This window comes from Myiozetetes cayanensis, unplaced genomic scaffold (genome assembly GCF_022539395.1).
Source record: "Myiozetetes cayanensis isolate MyiCay16 unplaced genomic scaffold, myiCay2020 scf3, whole genome shotgun sequence".
NCBI lineage: Eukaryota > Metazoa > Chordata > Aves > Passeriformes > Tyrannidae > Myiozetetes > Myiozetetes cayanensis.
This window is the reverse complement of record NW_026087521.1, coordinates 65343253-65365224: the sequence shown is the minus strand read 5'-3', so window position 1 is coordinate 65365224 and position 21972 is coordinate 65343253. Positions and strand designations below refer to the sequence as shown.

General features: G+C 38.2%; 1 protein-coding gene across 2 annotated transcripts in view; it reads right to left on the bottom strand.

Annotated features, from left to right (window-relative positions):
* Positions 1-871: 871 nt before the first annotated feature.
* PLCZ1 (phospholipase C zeta 1) overlaps positions 872-21972 on the bottom strand; it is a 44327-nt gene continuing 23226 nt past the window's right edge. For both annotated transcript variants that reach the window (XM_050324524.1, XM_050324523.1), the window contains exons 8-13: positions 20501-20657; positions 18760-18876; positions 8371-8543; positions 6182-6314; positions 4361-4510; positions 872-954 (exon numbers count right to left, since the gene is read on the bottom strand). In XM_050324524.1, coding sequence (XP_050180481.1) covers positions 872-954; positions 4361-4510; positions 6182-6314; positions 8371-8543; positions 18760-18876; positions 20501-20657 — 813 coding nt within the window. The remainder of the gene's footprint in view (positions 955-4360; positions 4511-6181; positions 6315-8370; positions 8544-18759; positions 18877-20500; positions 20658-21972) is intronic.

The window sequence follows — 21972 nt, the reverse complement described above, 5'->3', positions numbered from 1 at the left end:
ACCCTGATCTTGAACACTTCCAGGGACGGGGAGTCCACAATTTCTCTGGAAACCTCAGTGCCTCACTACTCAGTAAAGGATTTCTTCCTGATATCTAATCTAACCCTGCCTTGTTTCAGTTTAAAGCCATCCCCCCCTTTTTCCATTGCTACAACCCCAACTCTCTCAGCCTGTCTACAGAGCAGAGGTGCTTCATCCCTCTCATCATCTTTATGGCCTCCTCTGGACTCTCTCCAACAGGTGCTCCATCTTTCTCTTGTTGGGGTCCCAGAGCTGGATGCAGGTGGGGTCTCCTCCCTCGACCTGCTGGTGGGTGTGCTTTGGATACAACCAGGATTCTGTTGGCCTTCTGGGATGCCAGGTCATGTTGATGTTCTTGTCAACCAACATCCCCAAGAACATCCCAAGTCTCTCTGAGACTGACCAGCCTGTAGTTCCCTATGTGTTCCTTATTTCCCTTTTGAAAAATGTGGCTTATGTTTCCCCTTTTCCAGTCAGTGGGAACTTCACTGGCCTGCCATGACTTCTCAGATATGATGGATAGCAGCTAAGCTACTTCCTGAGTCAGTTCCCTCAGGACCTGTGGATGTACCCTGTCAGGTCTATGGACTTGTGCACCTTCAGATCCCTTAAATTTAAGTTCTTGGACATTCTTCTCCTAGAGCAGACAGTTCCATAATAGCAGCAGGGCCAACATCAGTAGCTGTTACTGATCCAGGTACCACTTACACAAGAAGTCCCATTATCTTCATAAAATCATTGAGAACATGCCACTCTGGAAATCAGACCACTGGGTCACTGCAAACCCAGGAATGCTACTTTATTGAAGCGGGTTGCCATGCCCCAGGACAATTCCTGCTGCAGAACACCATTAGTAGTACCAGACATGGGCAAACAGCGACGCAGATTCGATCTTGACGCCGTCTTTGGTCAGCAGCGGAATGTTACGGTAACCTGGAATTGTAATCACACTTTATTAGTGTGCAAACCACAAGCACAAATGTTATCATGAAGTGCTTTTATGATCTACTATGCAAATAAAGCATAATTTATGATTCTCTCAAATAACTCCTTAAAATAAACTGAAATTATACAAAACTCAACTACCATTTCTATTGGTTTTTTTCTCCTCTATGTATACAGTGTTTCAATTCTGGCATTTTTGGCCACAGAGTGAAAAACTCCAGGGTTTTTCGTGATGTGGTATTTTTTCAAAGTGAAGACTTTTAGCCCAGTGATATTTAAACATGGGGAAAGAATATATTTTAACATCCAGAGTTATTATGTGCTGTATCATTGTTCTGATAGCAAATTAAATAACCTGTGAATCAGCAGTGGTAGTGCCTCAGAGAAGAACAGTGTTGCAGCAGCAAATGCACTGTCCAGCTGAGGCAGAAAAAAAAGTGTACTGTAAGATCTACCATGACATCTTAAATCTGTTAAGGGTCTTTTGCACATGAGTAATTCCTGTTATCAGGGATAAGGCATGCCTCAGAAACTGTGTGTTCATCTGGTTGTTGAAGCATTTGGAGAAGCTGTAGTTCTCAATTTAAAACATAATTATCTTACCTGCTTGAAAAACAAAATAATCTCATCTCCGAAACCCCAACCTGTATTGCTTTATATGACTAAATTATTATTTCATAATAATAAACAATGTTACTTTTGATTAAAAAACTGTTTTCTGTTTTATCTATGTATATATAACTGCAGTTATTTAAGTAAGTTTGAATTAACTTAATTAATTAATTTGAATTAATATTTCTGAGCTGCAGTTTTCCAACCTAAATTATTCTGTGATTCTGTATAAAAGAATCAAGGCATTCCAAACTCGAGTAAATGAGGCACCCAAATACATCCAGACATACCTAAAGAAGGATTTTGAAAAGACCTCTAAAATCAAGTCCAACTTTTGACCAATTACCACCTCGTCAGCTAGGCCTAATTGCCATGTCCAGTCTGTCCTTTATCCCTCCAGGGATGGTAACTCCCCCACCTCCCTGGGCAGCCCATTCCAATGCTTGACCACCCTTTCAGTGAAGAAATTCTCTGTGATGTCCAACCTGAACCTCCCCTGGTGCAGATTGAGGCCATGTCCTCTTGTCCTGTCATACTACATGAAAGTTCCCCTGGTAACTGAGGCTCAGCCTCTGGGCAGCAGAGAGTAAAGCTGGTTCCAGACAATTTACATTTGAAATCAGTTTTTAGGGCATGCACACAATATGTGGAAGACTCAGTGTATTTCCTATCCAAAGATACACTTCAGGGAATAAGACTAATTTCCAAAGACTCTGTTCTAGCCCCTACCTACAAAATATTCCACAAAGTAAAGCTTCCTTTTTTTTTTTAATTGAAATTGCTCCAATTTGCATTAAATAATTAACTGTTCCTGGATCCCATGATAATAGCAGTAATAACTGAATTCTTGTCCTGTGTTAGTATTCTCCACAGCAGACTCACTGGGACAGGGACTGTAACACAGGACCCCCCACTCTTGCCTTTAACCAGTAAGGTAGAGAATTATTCTCAATTTGAGCCCCTCTGAGTATAACAACAGAATCATTGCATGAAAAATCACGTTCTGCTTCAGCTGGGCTGCAAGCATTCCTCCCTAGTGTAGTCTGCTGAGCTGGGAGCCTGCTGCTGGGGAAAGGAAGGCAGGGAGGATACAAATTTGAATTCTTTCAAAAGAAAATGTAGGGGAGGGTGGCAGTGGCACAACTTTGTCCCACGGCCTGTCAAAGGGAAAAAAAAGATGTAAGAACTGCTCAGCTTTTGGAAGCAACTTGCCCTCCAGGACACCTCAGGGACATGAATCCTAGGCAAAGAGGAACAGTCCTGTAGTACAGATTAAAGCTGAGCTCTGAAGAGTAAGACTTAAATCTTAGCTCATTCTTCAGCATTTTAGGCAGTTCTTCCCTAGGAAACATAGACTGTTGTGGCTCCTTCTGCAAGAACATTATTTTCCCATTTCACTGTCTAAAGAGTTTGGGTACCTAAAGCAAAACCATTGTTCCAGACCTGGTTTCAGAGGTCTCAGTGTTAAACACTGCAATAAATTTTGAAATTATTTATCACTTCACCTCTTAGAAGCATTTTAATAATGCCTCTGGGCATCCTGATGGCAAATTACAATTTCATTCCATTCTGTTAAGTGGTGATTGGGGCAGTTTGTTTGGCACCATTTGCAGTTTTTGTACCTACACTGATTTCCTAGCATTTTGTATTACTCTACTGAAAATACTTGCCGTAGAATCTGCAAGCTCTTACTTTTCCAAAATATAAATCCCTCATTTGTGGCCATAATTAATCATACAGGCACATTAGAGCCACCCAGAAAAAAATTCATATAAAGAAAGCCTAAATCAATTATTTTACAGGCATACATAAACATCGGTGCCTGACATTTAAATTTGTCTCAGACATTACAAGTTGGTGGGTTGGGGTGTTTTTTTTTTTAGTTATCTGGAAATACACAAATAAAAGGAAAGTAAAAGGTTATCAGCATAAAAGTTTATGTTGTAGAAAAACAACTGTGCTCCAAGAGTAATGTCTTTGTTCTTGCGTAACTCCTCAACCTCAACTAAGAATCACAAGCAGCTTTATGACTTTAGAACAGGGGGGAAAAAAAAGCCATTTAAAATCCTGTTAAGCTTAATAAAAAAGACGCAGTGCCTGTTGCCAGATCCAGTGTTTTCCCTCCACATCTTTATTCACTAATAAAAGCTGTTTGTTTTGTCAGAAATAGCTTTAGAAACACAATGTAGTAAACAGCCATTTTACATAAGCCTTTCTCCTTGGCCTACTGACTTCTGTGTGTGCTCTTTATGTGCAACCTATTCATTACAAAAGGTTCCAGGAACTGTTCCAGAAACTCTAGCAAGAAAAATACCATAAATATTTTGCCTAATTTATATTCTTTGTACTCCACTCTGAAAAGTTGCAGATAGGTTACCTGAGGGGGTTTTGGCGGTTTGGTTTGGTTTAATTTGGTTTGTATTGGGATTTGAGCCTAACTGAGTAGAAAGTGCACAAAACTGTTGCCTTCGTAGCCATTGTGACTAATCTTGCTCCTTGTAACGAATTAAAATACCATCTGAGGAGTTTCTCTCTAGCATGGAATACTGCAGTAGGAATAATTAACTGTCATTAATATTATTTTGATTTCAACATCCTGGATTTGCATTCAGAGATTTGCATACTTCAAAAACCAGGGAGTGCCATTTTTACATAGAGTTGTACAGTCCTCCTTTAGAAATTAGACATAACGCTGCACTCTCTCAATGCTGCCGTAATGATAAAAGCCTGGAAAGTGCAGATTCTTTAGAGCTGTTATAGGTGGCTCACATAAAATTGTTACCTGTATTCAGGCTCAGCACAGGTAAAGTGTATTGACCAAGAAATTCATTGTGAGCCAGAGAGACCTCATCCTCCACACAGAAGCGTATCATTGCTAGTTCTGGAACTTGGATGTTAAAAGAGAAGGTTTCGTTCCATTTAGGGCACAAAGCTAATGGAAAAAAAAAAAAAAAGAAACAGGATTAAAATACAATTTCATTTTTTCTACTTAATAACTGAATTATTGTATCTGCTGTCATTAGTCTGAACTGGTGAAGGTTCATTCTTCTTCCTTAAATTTCTGTGCCCATTTAAATAGATAATGAGACTCCCACTGATTGCGGGGGTACAGAGATCACATCTTTTGTACAGATATGGAGTTAAAACTGTCAGTGGGAAGCTCTGAGAATGAAACAAACTTAGACAGCTTGTGACTTGTTTACAGTATACAGGCCAGCCCCTTCCTAAGGATTTGTCAAGGATTATCATGCTGTAAAACAAAAGCCTAACAAAGTTGGTGTCATCTCTTAGAAGAGCAAATAGCCAGGTTAAGAGCCTCTGTCAACTTAAATTTTCCTATGGACATACAGGAACTATATGTCTATATAGACATAGTTTCATGCCTCTGCAAAAGTTTCCACTTTTACAGTGCTGGAAATGAGGCAGGGGCTAAGTAAATTCAGGTAGTAAAACATTCACTAGACTAGAAATACAAAAAGAGGATGTGGAACAGGAGGGGATTGCTTTGTCTTGAGTAATGTTCATACAGAGAAAAGGAATTCAGGAACAGATTTCAAACAGCAGTCATCTATAAAAAAGAAAAAGGAAAACCAGAAGACAGAGGTACAGGAGAAGAGAGATCACAGGGAACTTGTAGTCTGAGACATCAAGAAGATCTATATGATAAAGATAAGGGAGTGCTTGAAGACAGCTACAAAGAGTACACACTTCACCTGTCAAGTAATTAAGGGACTACTCCTACTAGAAGCTTCATATGAGCTAAGTGATGAAGCTACAGAAATTTCTTCAGAAAATAGAAGTCTTTAAATGTACCAATTAGTGTGCTGGTTTAGGCTGGTTAATTTGCTTCGTGTCAACCATTACAGTGCTATGTTTTGGATTGAAACGGTGTTGATGCCACACCAATGTTCAAGTTATTGCTGAGCAGGACTTGGACAGTGTCAAGGACTCCTGTCTTTTTCATGCTGCAGCACGCCCTCCCCATCCCAGAGAACAGGCTTGGGGGTGCACAAGGAGTTGAGAGGAGACACAACTGGGACAGCTGACCCCAACTGCCCAAGTGATATTCCAGACCATATGGCATCATACTTGGCAAGAGAAAGCTGGGGGAAGGGAGGAAGGAAAGGAGAGCATTCAGAGTTACAGTGTCTGCCTGCCCAAGTAACCATAATGCATAACAAAGAATAACCATAACACCTTCTTTTCCTGGAAATGGTTCTATGGGAAGTGGGGGATGAATTGTCCATTTTTCTCTGCCTCCGTGTGCAGCTTTTCTCTGCCTCCTCCCCATATGGGGGAGAGTGGGCAAGCAGCTCTGTGGGGCTGAGCTGCCAATCCAGGGTGACAGCTGCGTGTAAAAACAATTCCATCTTCCTTTAGGAGAATGCTCCTAACTAGGAATTAGTTCTTCCTTAACCTACTAATCCACAAAAATGGTACATAGCACGAACTTCTGCTGCAAGTTTTGTGCCAGTAGATCCTAGTCTAGAGAGAAATAACTGAAGTTTCTGTAAGTTAATAACCATGTCCTGGGATGCAAAAACTGGTAATTCCTTATAACATGCTATTGTGCTCTGTTCACAGTCAAGAGAATCAGACTCACCATTGCTTTTTACAACACTAGATTTCTTTTTTACTTGGTCTTCTGGCACACCATAGATTTCTATCTGCACTAAAGGGTCAGCTTTGTTAGTCTTCGTCAGGCTGCTGGGTGGTAACTGATGACCACTGATGAGCTGGAAAATTAAAGTTGTAATGGATTGAAATAACTCTAAGAATGAACTATACATAGTAGCAATATAGTAGCCACAGCAGAAATAGTTGTTTCATAAGAAACTATTCTAAGCACCATATACCAGCCATAAACTCTTCTAAAAATATATATTAAACACAAGAAAATTAAGAAAAGGTCTAGGCTGACATATTGAAGAGCAGTGGCTTAGCATACACTGATGCTGTCCTCTTTCATCCTAAAAAATAGTTACTACCTTCACTAGAAAGCTTTGCAGTCACTCATGGGCTGCCCACTTCGAACCTGGGGAGGTTCCTTGCCATGTCCTGAGTGTCATGATGAAAATGCAGCCCCGCTGGCCAAGGCCTGCATCATACTCCTACCCCACTGCTAGTCAGTCTAAGTCCCCCATGGGGTGGGAAAAGAGTGAGCTCTTTTCAGCGCATGATAACCATAAATCCAATTAATTTTTGAGACCCAAGAAGGTGGAGCAGACATACAGAGAGCAGTAAAAAATGTTGGGCTCAGAAGGCTCCTTATGAAGCACTTGGAATATCTGTATTTGTCCCTCAAAGGCTATATGCTTCTTGTTGATGGGAATTGTGGTACATCAGCTTAAGAAGGATATTGAATTCAGTAAAATCAGGCTCTGTGTGATTTTTCTGTTCAATTCTGTTCTTCATTGATTGATTCATTCCCACCCATTCTGAGAGATTTGGGCCCTAGATGTTTTGTATCTTTGCCTTCTGTTAAGTAATTTCTCTACTCATCAAGTTAGTAACTCTTTTTCAGCATAAACTGCTTCTCCTTTGATTCCTGCTTCTGATATTTTTTGTCTTCAATCACCATGTCCTGGGTTTTACTGCTGGCTCTGTGGATGTTGCTCCCTGTGCCCTGCAGTCCCTCAGCTGGTGGGATGCCATTGCTCCTCTGTAGCCTCCACCACCCAGCCTGTAATCTCAGTCTGTGCCCTCAGCCTAAAAAGCTTCTTCCACACTCAGACATTTACTTCCCATTGTCAATAATTTTGTCTGTCTCCTGCATTACAGCTGGGGAGTTCTGCTCATCTTAATTAATTCCTATTTTATACAAATAAGGGCTAAAATAATTGAGGTATTTGCCTGGCTGCCTGAAATCATTCAGCAATGTCTATTCATAATTGGTATGCTCACTGTCAGGACACTAAAATGGTCTTGATTAGGTGCATGCATTATGTAAGTACTTCATAATTGTTATTAACTAATGTTTTATCTCCACTCTTTATTTCTCTGAAAGAAACAAAATAGCAATTATACACTAATTTTATGCTAATTAAATGACATTTATGCAAGTAGTGTACTGTGTAATCAGAAATATCAAATTTTCATTGGGAAAAGGTAGTTTTCTAACTAGTGAACAATTATAAAACATCTACTTGACCTCAAAAACAGGGTTTTTCTAACCCATTATTTGTAAATGACATGTATTTCTAATATTTTCAGGAAGTAAATCACATTTTAATTTGGGAGAAGTAGAAATAATTCAAAGTCTTATTAATTCATCTCTCTTCACACTTATTTATATTATTCTAGGATGATAAATAGTCTTTTATGGATGCACAGGAAGATAATGAAACTTAAAAGAAGCAAAAAGCTTCCTATTGTATCTTTAAAAATTACTATTTGTCAGTCAACATTATAACAGTACATGTGGTAATATTAATATTTAAAGAAAAAAAACACCAAAAGGGCACATTTGATTTCTGAGTTCAGTCTCCACAACCACAGCTGACCAGTCCCTTTGTCAACTACACTGTTTATATTTCTGTACAAAACACCACGAAAAAACCATATATTTTTACAAACTCTTACAAGCTCTGAGCACCCACTTATTTTAGCAAACCCAAGTGAACTACAAATGGAAGCAGCAATAGATACTATATGAGAGTTTTATCATCTTGTTAAAAACCAATATTAAACTTTCTAACAACCAGAAATGGGGATAAAATGAGAAACCGATGATAGATAACAAATACATCTGAACTACGTAACGTTTGTTTTCCCATTTTTAAATAATCTTACCCTTACTGACAGAGACATTGGTTTACTGTAAGCTCCCACATTTTTAGGTGTAAATGTTGTGTTGCGATCTCTCAAGAACTCGGGTTTCAGGATGTAGCCACAACCACCATTGTCTAGGAATTTTCCATCTTGCAATTCCATTTGTGTTCCCGGTGTCTGGAAGTTTAAGGCCACTGTAAAATTAGATAAATATTGATTTTAGTGAATTAGATTTGAGACCATTTTATGAAACAAAGAGGAAAAAAAAAGGCAAATGAAGTTAGAATAGGTATATCTTTCAATTCATCTATAAGTTCCTGTTATTTCTCCTAAATTTAGCAGCATTCAATAATGAATTATTCGTGCACAAAAGCAGTGCACTCTTTAGAACTGCACCACATTTTAAGAATTACCTTATAGATCTTTTTTACTTTGCAGTATGTCATGTGTTTTCCATTTTCTTTCTAAATTAGACCTTGGAGAATATGAAAGGAAACATCTTTTTTCTCTATGAGAACTAAATCCACATACTAGTTTCTCTACAGCAGCAAGACTCTGCACCCCAAACTTGCTAACAAAGTTCTGGTGCAGAAGGCAAAACTATAGGATTGTATCTAACCTTAGTTATGGTGCAGAATTCATCACAAAAACATGTCATCCATAAAATCAAGAGGCTTTATCTTAGAGTTAGAATATCCAGTGCAAATACATATAAGTTTATAGAAGCAATTTTAAAAGTGTTCTTAAATTTATGTGAGCACACTCTCTTTGAGCTTAATCCTCCAGTACTGGTGATTATTGTCAGAATACACCTGACAGATTTACTTTTCCTTGGCAGTTCAAAACATTCTTGGTGGTGCTGCAGCAACAATAATACAATACCACACTTCTTGTCAACAGGATATTGTAATTCATGAGATAAAGCCAACATTGAAATAGACCTGTTTAATGAAATTTCCCCTATTCCAGTACATTAGAGCTTCCTGTCACATTCAAAATAGAAAATGCAGAAGTCAAATCAGCGAAGTGATAACATGACACGTGTTAAATAGAAAAGGATAAAAAGTCATTTACTTGATGGCTTGGTAAGAAAAAAAGAAGGAAGACTTTAGCAATTTAAGTGAGTCCTCATAATTCAGGAAGAAGATGTTATTACATGTTCCAATGAAATAATACAAATGTACTGAATAAAGATTTGGCTCAATTCAAAAATCCTCATCTGATGTGGAAAATGCACAAAATTTTTTCACCGCAAAAATTATTTGTTTCTTCACTGCTTTGATGATCCTTTTAAAACGTTCTGTAGTGAACGACAAAACAGGAATGCAGTAGCTGGTGCTACAGGCCTGGTATTTGCACTGCACATGTTTTTGATGGGGTTACTTCAGAAGAGCTCTAGGCTGGTTCCATACCCTCAAAGCCAATCAATGGCTGGAATACACCAAGTGTTCCCTGTGTGCATCATCTATTTCAGCTGAAAGGAATCCTATCTGTGCTACCTAAGATTGCTCTGCATCGTTAACCAACATGCAACAAGTAGGAACAATTAGAAATCTTACCTAAAAAAAACCCAAACAAACAAAGAAAAAAAACCCAAACAACAATGACAAAACACGATATGCACTCCTGCTTTGAACTAAATGCTAATGTAGATGCAGAGATAAATTTTGTATCAATATGCAAAGGACAATAAAAATCAAAGTGTTCATATTGCCCATTGCACACCATTGCCTTTTTTAAAAGAGGGTAAGTATTTTCTTGGTATGGTTTTGGCAGTGGTTCACAATTTGTTTTTTATGAGTCAACACATCATCCAGAAATGGCCCCAAATGTGGTGCTATATGATTCTTGTCATATCTTTATACATTGATTCAAGCTGTGCAGTGATGCTACAGAGCTGCAACCCCAAGGGCCCTGGAAGTCTGAGCCCTGGTGTGATCTACAGGTAACCCAAGATCTCTCTCAGTTCATGGATGATTTCTAGGCCATACTCAGAATATGTGGTTTAAAAAGTGTAGCTCAAATTAGGCAAATTGAACAGTCCTAGCTTCAAATAGCAGCTTCCACATGATGAAACAAATTACATGATTGCACATAATGAGACTATTGCTAAATTTGCCAAGTTTTATAGGCTACCAAGCAGGAAAATCTGATGTAACAACAGAAACAAGCAAAGGTGAATACTTCACATTTCATCATATTAGGAAAATTACTTTTGCAACACATGCGAAGGGCAACGTTATTCTGAGGTAAAATTAAATTAGGTGAAAACATAGTGTTGATGTTTGAAGATATGAACCTGTAATAACTTAAAGACACACAGAACAGTAGTTTTAATTTACCTACTGGTTTCTTGGCATTGCAAGTTTTAAGGTGATTAAGGGAGTGTGAAATTTTGAGTGCTATTCTCTGAGATGCACACCTCTACTAAAACTGCTTGCAAGGTTTGCAGCTGCTTGGGGCCTCCCAGGACACTGCTTTATGGTGTATTGTTGATGCACAGTTTTTCTTTTTAATCAGATGCAGTTATAATCCTTACACTTCTTGAGAAATGGCAAGGATCATAAACTAAAGCCTATGCCTAGAGGTGTGGGCTTAGCAACATCTTTCTGTAAGGAAGACCGAATTTCTACCCAGTGTTTCATTTCAGTTTTGCTGAATTCAAGAGCAGAACTGTCAATAACAACCTTGGTACTGTTGTTTTATGAAACAGTAGAAATTTAATGCATGTATGAAGAGAGCTTTAAACTGACAATTTCTTTTGGAAAGAAGCCTAAATGTTCTTACAATTAAACCATTTGAGCAGTACATCATCTTCACGTATGGGTTTCATGGGGAAGTACAGACACCTGAAGTGAAATGTATACAGTGCTAAACTTGCTCTTCAGTCCTTTCATTAAGCTCTGAAAGCCTTTTAATGTTGACACCAAAATCAAAACAGCAAAGCAAAACATGGTCTTGGATGACAACCTGAGCAAAGGAATTCCTCAGTGTGATTCCTGCATCTGAAATGGATCTGTCCACCTGGAACCGCGAGGCCAAATCTCCTTCAGCTCGGAGTATTTAACACTCAAGTCATCTTGCAAAGTACCAAAGCTTCCATGGCTGTCCCAGTAGATGTAAATAACTTCGTACAGCACATGGAAGTCAGGAAATTGCCTGGCTCAAAAGATGAAACAATCCACAGAGCACAGAGGAATACAGGGGGTATACTTGACCTCAACCCTCTGTATCACAAGGAGTTAACTAAAGTCAGTCCCACAACTAATTGCAGAACTAACAACCTAAATATTCACATGCAGCGCCTTCCATAAGCACTGCAATTCAAGACAATTTATAGACTAAAAGCAAATGCTTTTTAAAACCAAAATGAGCCCTGTAACTATGATTTGAGGACAGTTGAGGAAAACTGCACATCTTTTGTCTGTGATCCTGCTTCTCAATTAATAGTCCTGTTGGGACATTAAAATTCTCATTTTTTATTTTTTATTCTTTGCTTCCTGGTTCTATCAGCTATATTACATACATAAGGTTTAGTGCATTTTCTCTGTTTAAAAGGTAAGATTTTAAAATGGCTAAGGACACATTTGTCATCAATTTCTCTTAAAATGAGTTACTTAATTGCATTTTATGCCATTTAAAATCCATCTCAAAAATTTATGTGATTTCAAACAATATCATATGTAAAAACCATTCATTGCCAATGTTCCCATCTCCATGATTTACCTCACTCATTTAAGTCTAAAGAGATATAATAGATCACACTTCCAACCTTTTTGTCAGCCTTGTTTCCATCCCCTCAGCTCTTTCCAATTATCTCTGTTCTTAAAGTGGGCCACTCACAATGAATACAATGCAATTCTTTGCCTTAAATATTTAAAATTTGCGCTGAATTCCACACAGACTGGGAAATGCTGTTGAAAACAGGACCATATGATCTGATATGTTGCCATTGGTTATCAGATGATGTATGTGACTGGATTTGAAGACACTGCTTTCATTCCATGTTAGCACTCCCAGCTGGGCATTCTTCTCACATGCAGCTCACAGCTGCACCCAATCCATCACTGCCCAAATTTAGACAAATGTTTCAGAAGTCCAAGAAAGATGGAGAGAGACTATTTGCAAGGGCAAATAGTGACAGGACAAGTGGGAATGGCTTCAAACTGAAAGAGAGTAGGTTTAGATTAGGTATTAGGAAAAAATTCTTTACTCTGAGGGGTAGTGAGACACTGGCACAGGCTGCCCACAATACAAAAGGTATATTTGGCTGCCCAGAGAAGTTGTAGAGGCCCCATCCCTGGAAGTGTTCAAGGCCAGGTTGGATGAGGCCCTGAGTAACCTGGTCTATTGGAAGATGTCCCTGTCCATGGTAGAGAGCTTGGAACTGGGTGATCTTTAAGGTCCCTTCCAACCCAAACCATTCAGTGATTCTAAAAGTTCTCACATGGCTGGGTATTCCACATGACCCTTTTTCAGATGGATGAAAGTGGCTTTTAAAACTGAGTATGACCTGACTCAAAATTTGGATGCAAAGGGAGAATATTCAGTCATCAGATCACATTAAAATCAACTGAAGACACCTGAAGGAAGAATAAACTGTAACATTATGAGAAATTGTCACCTGTTTCATATATCAGTAGGTAAGCATTAATTTAATGGAAGTAGACTACACAACAATGGGATCTCACCAGTAGTAAACAAATTCTATCAAAATAAAATATGATAATACCATCATCATCTGAATGATAAATACAACACTAATTTCTAAGCCTTGTGCAAGCATTAACTATCACAGTGTGCTCAAGTACAAATAATATTTCCCTTTGAATAATATTTTCAATATGCTAAATCTAATACACAGTCTGATAAGTCTGCACAGGAGAAATGCAATGCATATGTAGTACCCTAGAAGCCTTTCTCACTTCCAACAGATGTAAGAAAGATAATGTGCTCCATCACTGAGTGGTCAGAGTATGAAACCAGGGAAAATAGTCTTTTTTAAGCATTGTTTTTAACTGGGTCTATCTGAGGAAATAGAAAGACTTCCAGCATGAGCAAGACTCTTTGCCAAATCACAGCAGCCTCCTCAGATGGCTCTGAGCATTGCTTGCTGGTTTGGTCTTGTCTTGACCTGTCACTCTGATCCCCGCTGCCATCTCTGGGGACTTAATTCAGGCTTGAGGACATACTGTCCAAAGTCAGCCTTTTAAGTGTCCTCAGCATCCCTTTTGCCTTGGGGTTTTTAATTTTCTTAAATGTTCATGCAGCTTTAGCCCTCTCGCCAAGCCTGTGAATGGCTTAGATCCCACCCAAACTTTAGGAACAAGGACTTTGGTCTACCACCAAAAAAAAAAAAATTCTTCAGACTGTATGTATTTTTTCCTTCTCCTTACAGAATAAAATTGGGCTTTAGGTATTCAGACTCCAAATTCTATTAAGCTTAATTACAATTTCTGGCTTTATTTGTCACTGACGTATTTTGAAATGGTTGCTCTTACTCTACAGACTCTTAATTTCTGAATGACCTACAACATGAGGGATTCTGCCATGGTAAAAGCAACTACTCTTTTGAGAACTGAGTAAATGCATAGCTGTCTGACTTGACAGGCTTGGAATGGGCAGTCAGTCCTTTTTTTATTGTCATTGGACAATTCAATTCAATAGTTTTGCTCTAAAGACGCTGTCATTAGAAATGATAAGAATTCAGCCCTTCAGTTCATAATTGCTGATGTTGTTCCTACATAATTACAAGTAGTTCTACTGGACAAAAAGATGTCAGATGATTAAAAGTCATCCATTGTCCACGTATATCTGTGAGTGGTTTCTATTAGGAATCCTCTCTTGTGAGGTTCTCATGGGAAAAGTACTAAAAGTATTTCTGATAAATTACCAAATCTAAAATTTAAATTGATTTTTGTTATCTAATGAATGTGTCACTAATGAATCTAATGGAAGTTACACTTCAGTGTAAGTCTAAGCATCTTTTGCTTGTCATTTAACTGATTTCATTCATCATTAAACAGATACTTTTACAAAATAATTTTTAAAATTTTTTTGACTTGTGTTTTTTTGCAGAACAGTGTATTTTACCAGCCTCCCTTTTCTATCTTAGTCTGGCTCACTGACACAGAGTTTAGAATAAGATCAGCAAGGATTTGAGAGATGCATGTGCCCCTGCAATTTTTTTTTTTTGTATTTCTTTAAAATTTACTGGATTTCAGATAAATTATTTACTATTTTATTGGTTGTCTGAAGTGCAGGTAGCTGGAAAAACTGATAAAATAAAATTCAATGTTTCTTGCTTTTAAGTGAAATTCCAGTAAAATACATACACCAAAAACTGCCTAAAAATAAACAGGCTACAGAGCAACCCAACAGCCTTTCCATAAACCTGACAGTAGACACATTTCTGCAGGAGAAACATGAAACCGTCATTCAAAACAACTCCCAGACCTTGAAGCCATTCCAAAGGAAAGCTAAGTATGTTTAGAGAGCTTCATATATTGAATGATACTGTCCCAGCTAACTTGCACGTGTCTGCACCTGAGTTAGCTGCCCCACCACAGATTGTGGTGATCAAGTCAATGAAGTTTAATGGACCACATATAAAAAATATAGGTTCTTACTGGAAGTATTAGATTAATCATATCCCTGGAGTCTGCAATTCTAACAGCTGTCCCATTGGACTGAGGACTAATGGACAGTAAGAAGCAAAACAAGCTTTTTGGGGAGGTCCATAAACCAGGATGGCTGTGTGGCCTATTACAGGTATGGAATTTTTTCCAACTACGTAATAAACACACTTATTTCTTTGGCATCTTAGTATTATCTTTCCACAAGACATTATTCATCAGTATTTAGTAAGATTTATGATAGTGGTGTGGAGATTATTCTGCAGCAGTTGGAGGATATGGAAAACAAGGAAGCAAAAAGAATGTTAAAAAGAGAATCTTATGAGCTCGACCAATAACAGTGCATGGCCCTCTAAGATTGTGCATGGACTCCCCTGTCTAACAGGTTAAAACACCTTCAAGAAGATCCTCCTTGCCTAGGAAATGAAATAGGGGGAATTCATCAGTTGAGTTCATTAGCTGAGTTTTAATAAATCTAGTTTTCACTTCCTAAAGAGGAATTCTTGGACTGTTAAAACCATATTAGGAAGACATTTATAATATAGGTATTGACACAGAACCCAAGCAAGGTCAGACTTCAGTCATTTTAAGTTGCACAGGTGAGGCACACCAAGATGTAAATAACTGGGTTTATTTCCCCTAGGTTCAAATCAGAGGTTAAAATCAGAACTAGTTACAGAACTTTATATCATTCCTCTTTTTATGCATTATTTTTTACTATATTATAGCACACAAGATTGAACCACAAAAGAGATGTGACAAAACTGCCAAGCTACATTTCGATGTCACAGACCAAAACAAAGCCCAGAATAAGAAAAAAATCCATCATACAAGTGGGGGAACTTTCACAGTAGCATATAAATTTTTATGAGTGCTCCAGAAAGCAGATGCTCTATATGGCCCCTTCAGATACAAAATTCTGCACCTGCCATACCGTGGCTTTCTCATATAACTTATGACAGGTTTTGGTGATTCCTATAGAGTGTTTTGATACATGGATATTGTTTCATACTGCATGCAAAGGCCATATTCAAAAAGATATTTAAGTCTTTCTATTTTTATTTTCACTGAAGCTTTCTTATGTTTTGGATTTTTTACTCTGCTTTTCTTCGGTCAATATAGTTCAACTGATATATGTTTATTTAAATAACTGTCCTGAATTCTCTTTCCCTGCATAAATCTTTAAATTCATTTTATTTACTAAATAAAAAGGAGCTATGGATTCACCAAATCAGTTCTTTCCAGTGCCACACTGCAGTTATATGCAGGAGGCATACTAATTTTCCACAGACTATTAAAAGGAGTTTTTTTCTCCATAAGACCTCTTTGTTCACAAAACCTATCCTTCTCTTAGGAGTCTCAGTTTTCAGAGAATGGACATGCAGTGCCCAGTAATATCCAAAAGCGATTTTGTGGAAGCTCTGTAATCTTAACTGAGGTTTTCAACTTGCCTTCCTCTGGAAATTAGGTTTACACAATTACCTGTCTCGTCCTCGGCCCCAACAAATCTTGAGCCTGTTGAACCGTTTCATCCTGCTTTAGCTGAGTGCCAGGCTGCTCTGAGTGCTCTGAGTTAATATGTTCCAAGCAATTTAGGGAAAATTGCTGGCAAGGTACAGAGAAGAGCACTGTTTTGGGTCGATCACCAAAGGAAGTGAAGGAATAGCTCAGCTCTCATCATTCCATGATGCAGAGGCCTGGCAGGCAGTATTTTATGTAGGTTTGCCCAGCCAGAAGAGTCATGGATGTCAAAGGAAATTGAGCTAGCAGGTGTGGGGAGGGTAAAAGGAGCTGAAGAAAGGGGATAGGTGACACAGGAGAAATCTGAGAGTCCTGTGAACCGTTTTAGGGAAGTGACAGAAGGGATCTGTGCATGGGATGTGAAGTGCAATGGCAGGGACACAGGAAAGGTATGGGGACTATGCAGACACAGGACAGACATAAAAATTAAAAGATCTGTGCAAAGTAAGTGGAAGGACATCAGCAGAAGATTCACTGAGATTCCCTCTGGGACCTGCATTGTGAAGAGAAGTTATATTTCTGCCAAACAGTTATCTAAAACAGATTAGGGAATTAAGAATAAATCTAACATGGTTTGGAAATAATATATGTGAAGAATTGTTTAAATCAGCCTATTCCCCTGAGATTTTTTTTTTTAAGTGAAGATGCAAATGAAGGGACCAAGAGGGCAGATTTAGCCACTTCCTGCATATTTTCAATTCTTCTAGTAAGGGGCCCAAACCCCCTATACACCCAAAATCATATGTTTTCCATATTATTGTTTAGAATGAATCTTCTTTAAAGTATACTCTGAGTAAACTAATTTTGAAAGACTTAAGTTCTGCCTCAGATCTAACAAACGGATATTTTTTGCAGAGATAAGTATGGAGATTTACAGGCTAGAAAGAAAACTAGTAAACTGCAGCATGATAAGCCTGGGAGATTAATTCAATTTTAAATTAAGGACCTCTGGCCAGTGCTTCCTCCAAGCATGAAACAAACTTACTAGTGTTTAATAGCAACGGGGAGAGTATATGCAGTGCTCATCCTAAGTTCTCGAACTGCAGGAGCGTAGCTGGGGGTACATTAGGGGGTTAAACAATAAATAATACATATGTGCGTGATTGAGTGGAAATTGCATGCTGTTAACAACATTTTGGAGAAGGTAACTTGCCATAGAAGATATTTTTGGAGATGAGAAAAGAAACTAGTGAAAAAGACAGCCTGGAACAAGGGTGACATAAGCTTCAGGGCCCTACAGGCAAAGTGAAATCTGTGCCTGTCCTTGGATGAGTGTGTATTTCAGTGTAACAAGGTGAGACCACACCTTTCACCTCTCAAAACTGGGAGCCTACGGCAAACTGCCCTGCTCACCCCAGAGTCTCCCTCAGGTGTCCTCGGCATAGACTCAGAATAAAAGGCAGAATATACATGTAGATGCAAAAAATACTGTTCTCTACTTTACCTAAGGCTGCAGAAGGCGTAGAAGACAGACATGGAAAAATAATCTGTAAATGAGAATCTTTTAAACTGAAGAACAAAGAGATGAAGGAGCAAGATTGTCTCTAAAGCCGTTAAAAAGTGGAAAACGCTTGCAGGTGAGAGATTTCTCAAAGCCTGCTGAGTACAGAAGTCATGCTTATTTTTAACAGTTTCAAATTAATAACTTGAAATGAAGAGAAGCAGGACTTATTTCATCATTCAGGGAACTTTGTTCTGGCTACGAAGATGCTAAATTTATGTTGCATCTTTACATACTCTGGAGACTCCCAGCAGCTCCGAGCTGCACCTGGGTATTGTGCTGACCAGGAATGTTTGAGTGGCTCCTTGCAGTAGCATATCCTATTCTGGGAATTCTTGGCACCACTATTAATTGTTGCGCCCACATTTCCTGTATCTGTGCAACTTCAGTCACAGAAAACCACTGAAAACCCACAGATCCTTCAGCGAAGACTTCCATTGCTGTGTAATGGAAGCTTAAAAATGTTGTATTCTCTAAACAAATTAATAACACACTAAATAAACTAATAAAATATAATAAATGGGATGTTTGGGATAAGATGCAGCTATCTAACACAAAGTGATATTTATAATTACTAAGGATGAAAAATCACTAGGATATGTGGGCTGAAGGAGAAGTTTATGTAACACAAAATGACATTGATGCCACTGGGGGAAAATATGTAACTTACATAACAAAAAAATACTCTAGGAAGCAAAAAACCTCTTGTGTCTGTAAAACCATGAAAGCAACAGTCTTTGCAGACAAACATACCCATCTGACACCCTACATTCCAGAACTCTTGAGGAAAATAATTTGAAGAAGTCATTCTTGATCCTCTCGGGTAGATTCTTGTGATAAATCTTGTAGTATGTGAAATAAACTCTTTAGCTTAAAAACAGAATGATAAAAGCTTCGTAAGAAAAACTTTGTTATATAAAGAGAGTCTATTTAAATAAATAACAATAAAAATACAATAATCTGATCCGGCAATTTTTTTTACTCAATATCATAACAATGTATTCTATTTTAACATTAATATATGTATTATATTAATATACCTCTTTGAGATACAGCTAAAATCCTATTTTAAAACTTCAATATTTTGTGCATATTTGAATTACATTTCTGCATATAATGTAGACTTTTGTTTAATAACCAAGCATCATCCCTACACTGCAATATTCTGTTTCTTCACCTCTTTGCTAGGTAAATATATGATTTTTCACTAAAGCCCACTGTGTTCTCATGGAAAACCAAGACACAAACCAGGAAACTGCTCAAAGCCCCCTCATTCTTTAGTAGCTCAGTGGGAAAAAAATCACCCCAAGATGATCTTAGTTTGTTTGCTATTTTGAGGATTAAATAAAATGACTGAAGAATATCAAGACCAGTGCTGAGCACATTTTTAAGTGACACTTAAATGGTTCTTTTATAAGCTTCAGAAGATAGTAAGTGGGTTGTTTTTCTTCCTGCTAGCAGCGTTCCTTCTCTCCTCATATGCAGGCATAAACTACACAGATGTGGCAAACTTCAGGTGACTTCTGTCTACACAATTCCTTTTTAGTAATTAAACAAAAGGTTATTCATTTCCAGAGTCACCACTCTGATCTTTTCCATCCTCCCTTCACAGCATTTTTGGGGGTTTTTGTTTGGTTTGGTTTGTTCCTTCTTTGGGTGAGGTTTTAGCTGGGGTTTTTTTTGTTTGTTTTCAATATAACTACTTTTATGATCATTAGATTGCTGGAGGAGCCAGAGAGGATTGTCTGTTGGCAAAACCCTACTTGTTTTGATGCCGCTCAGCACCATTCACCCAACCAGCCACTGAATCACCTCCACAAAGGGGTGGGTGGCAGCTGGACTGGCCCTGAGTGAATGGGCATGTGGCAGATTCATTGCCACGATCAGAGATCTCTCTCCTTAACACTCCCTCGAGGCTCTTGGCAGGCAGCTGGAGCTCAAACAGCAGAGGCTGCACTGTAGTGGCTGCAGCAAACGGAGATGCTCCAACACAGAATGAGTTTTGAGTAACCTAACTTGGTTGGTATGAAAGGTCTGGTCCAATGGAGCAAACTGCCTTCTCTGGCATTCATCCATTCTGTCAGTCTTATCTGCAGCTCTCCCCAAAGCCAGAGGGACTCCATGCCCAACCCCAGTGAGGGCTGAGACCAGACAAGGAAGGGATTGTGGAATCTATTCCACATGTTTTCAAGTATTGACTGTAACTTCTAAATTATTTGATGCAGAAAACAATGAATCAAAAGGCAGTCATACATTTTATAGATATGTTAATATTAGTTCTTATAAAGCTACATGAAATTAAAAGAAAGTTGAATTTCAATTTTCCTCACAAAACCGACTGAAATTAAAAATGCACTGCAAACAACATTTCTAGAATGGTATTTTAAAAACAACCAAATAAAATCAGACAGTATGTGTTTCATAAAATTTTAACCCCTGACAGGGAGCCATAGCAACAACAAAACTTTTAGCTGATTAAATCAAAATAAATTACCTGAATTCTTTACAAATTTTCGTGCTTTAGCCTCTCCAATTGAGTTATTTTCATAGCACTTCTGATTCTCCATGGAATGCTCAAAGCTCACAAACTTTGAAGATTTGGTATAAACCACAAGGTCTGACAATGCAATGGCAATTTTTTGCTTTTTCACCTAATAATCATCATATGAATAATGGAAAAATAAAAAAGTCACAATTTTCATATTTCATTATTATTATTACTATTATTAATTCAGAGAAACTATCATTTTGTATGAATAAAGTATGAGAAAATGTGTCACAGTTAATGAATTTATGACTTTTGATAGTGAGAGCTGATACAGCCAGAGATAATTAAGGTTATTGTGTCCATGTTTATCACAGTAATTGTAGGGTGAATGGAGAGATACTGCCAGTGCTTCCTATCACAGTGTTCTTTATCATTTTCCTCATTCTGAGATTGCTATGTAAATTAACATAATTTTTCATGGTTTTAAACATTACTCATTAAAATATACATCCAACTTTATATTCATAAATACATAAAGAACTAGAAAAGATCAATAGCATAAACTCAACTACAAAATGTAGAATAACAGGACAATATTTTACCATGCCAAGCAAATTAGTCATAGGCATATTCCTCCAAGCATTGCTCTGAAGTTAGGAAAGCTCCTTTCTTCTTAAATAAGGTAGAAAGTTCTTTTGCCAAAATCTTTGTTTGGTCTTCCTCCATTGCCAAAGCAAGCAAAAGCGAAGGGACTGAGATTTTACCGGGGTGTTCTCTCTCACTGTGAGGCACTAAGTGACCCTTTTGCTTAGCATCACTTGGGAGCTAAGCAGGGGCAGTGCCCAGCAAAGAGCTGACAGTGCTCATAATGTTTTCAAGTCATTAAAGCTTCTGAAGGCAAATTCTCACCTGACAAAATAATAGAGATTCCCTGCTCATGGCTCTTAAACTGTGCAAAGTTCAAGTGCATTAATTATTCTGGGGCTATGTCCCATGAGAAGCAATGGGAATCTACTGTCACACAAGTCCTGAAGAACACAACTCTCTGGATGAGGCAGGCAGGGACAGAGGCAAAGCCAACAGCACCACTGGGGCATCCTGGCTGTGGATTCAAATGCTCTCCCACCCTCCCATAATGGGACCTCAGGATAAAAACTCCAACAGAGTGGAATCCTGGAAAACATTTTCTCTTCTGCCTGTGAAATTTGACCACATACATGTTGTTGCTGGTCTTGAGTATGTGGTGTTTGTTCTGCTCTCTAACATGATCTTACAAATATATTTGACCCTATTATCTGGAAAGTTGGCTTTTCGTCTTCAAAGATGACTCCATCCTTCCTCAGAATTTCTCCTTACTATCTCTCTTCATCAGGTGGAAAGAGGAAAAAACAAAGATCTTGACCATCAAATCATTAAAAGAAAAGGGACACAGAAGAAGAAACACTACCTCTCAGCAAGAACACTGTGCTCTGAGGAGC